Source organism: Carlito syrichta, unplaced genomic scaffold (assembly GCF_000164805.1).
Source record: "Carlito syrichta isolate Samal-C Ts95f unplaced genomic scaffold, Tarsius_syrichta-2.0.1 Scaffold154289, whole genome shotgun sequence".
In the NCBI taxonomy this organism is placed as follows: Eukaryota; Metazoa; Chordata; class Mammalia; order Primates; family Tarsiidae; genus Carlito; species Carlito syrichta.
This window is the reverse complement of record NW_007098385.1, coordinates 19052-20381: the sequence shown is the minus strand read 5'-3', so window position 1 is coordinate 20381 and position 1330 is coordinate 19052. Positions and strand designations below refer to the sequence as shown.

At 57.7% G+C, this 1330-nt stretch overlaps 1 protein-coding gene across 1 annotated transcript in view; it reads right to left on the bottom strand.

Annotated features, from left to right (window-relative positions):
* Window positions 1-80: 80 nt before the first annotated feature.
* The window catches only part of NAXD (NAD(P)HX dehydratase), an 11994-nt gene continuing 10744 nt past the window's right edge, over window positions 81-1330 (bottom strand). The window contains exon 8 of the mRNA XM_021709027.1: window positions 81-1330. This exon is cut by the window's right edge and continues 49 nt beyond it. Within this exon, the coding sequence (XP_021564702.1) occupies window positions 1223-1330 (108 nt within the window). The 3' untranslated portion in view covers window positions 81-1222.

The window sequence follows — 1330 nt, the reverse complement described above, 5'->3', positions numbered from 1 at the left end:
GGGTGACAGAGTGAGACTCCAACTCAAAAAAAAAAAAGACAAATTGTAGCTGTTTAAGGAAAAAATACAAAAGTCTACACTTAATTAAGCCAGATTCATCTTTTAATAGCTACCAAGATTTAGACGATGTCCATGGCACAGTTTTTTGGGAAGAGTTCACGTGTAGACAGTTTAGCTTCTAAAGTTAGACGTGAAATTAATGGCAGCCATCCTTTTCTTTCAACCTTGAAAGCCGATGACCAGCCTGGGGCAGAGGCCTCAGCGAGAGCAGCCGCAGGGCAGAGGGCTCGGAGAGGAGGCGGAGAGGAGGCAGCAGGCCTTGCCCTCGCTGCAGGGAGGCATGCGGAGTCCAGACGGACACTCCAGTGCATGTGCCGGGTGCCTACCCCACCCATGGGACCAGAGAGCGAGAAATGTCAGGCCGGCCTGAGGAAACTCCCACGTGGACAATCGAAAGCTCGCCCGAGCACAGAAAAACGTGTGTCCACTCAAGGTTCAGTCTCTGCGTCTTCACTGGAATGGAAGCATCTAGAGGAGATGGCCGGCTGCTTCCCAAGCACATGCAAGTGAGCGCCCTCGCCACCTGTCCAGCACGTCCTGTCCTTCAGAGTCTCCCGAGTGCTGGCTCCGAGCCAGCACTCGTGGGCCCTGGCGGACGGGGCTGCGCCCCTCCACGACGCTCCCCCTCCCGTCCCAACCCCCAGACAGACACTGCCAACCTCACCACTGCTTAAAACCCCAACAGGCTGGAGCGTCCACACCAACTCCTCTGGGCCTCAGGAAACCATGCGGGCAGCGTTTGGGCAGGTGTCTGGGAGCCAAGGCCGGGAGCCAAGAGGAGCAGCTGGAGGGACGGGGACCAGGTGCCTCGGGGAGACAGGATGTTTAGAGCCAAGGCCACACACAGACCCTGCCGACCTCTCAGTGCACCAAGAAACCCAGTGGAGCTGCTGCAGACACAACCACTCTCAGGGTCTCCCCGTCTCTTCTAGTTAGCTGCTGAGAGGCTAGGGAAAGTTCAGGAAAACCGTGTTTAGTGTCATCACAACTATGAGTTCAGGCAAAAGACGCACTATTCCGGTCTTCAGTCATGGCATCAGCTGGAGGTGGGAGCCCGGGCGCCCGGCGGCTCTGACATCTGAGACTCGGCACGTGTGTGGACGTGGACTTCCAGACAAGCGCCACTGCCCTGCGGGTGCCGTCTCCTTCCGTGTGCGTGGGCTCAGCTTTCAAAGAGCTTGCTGAACGCAGCCCCCACCTCTGCGATCATGTCGGTGGTGGTGGTGGCACGGCCGTGCTTCTGGAAGGCCTGCTGGTTGCACTGTCTCGT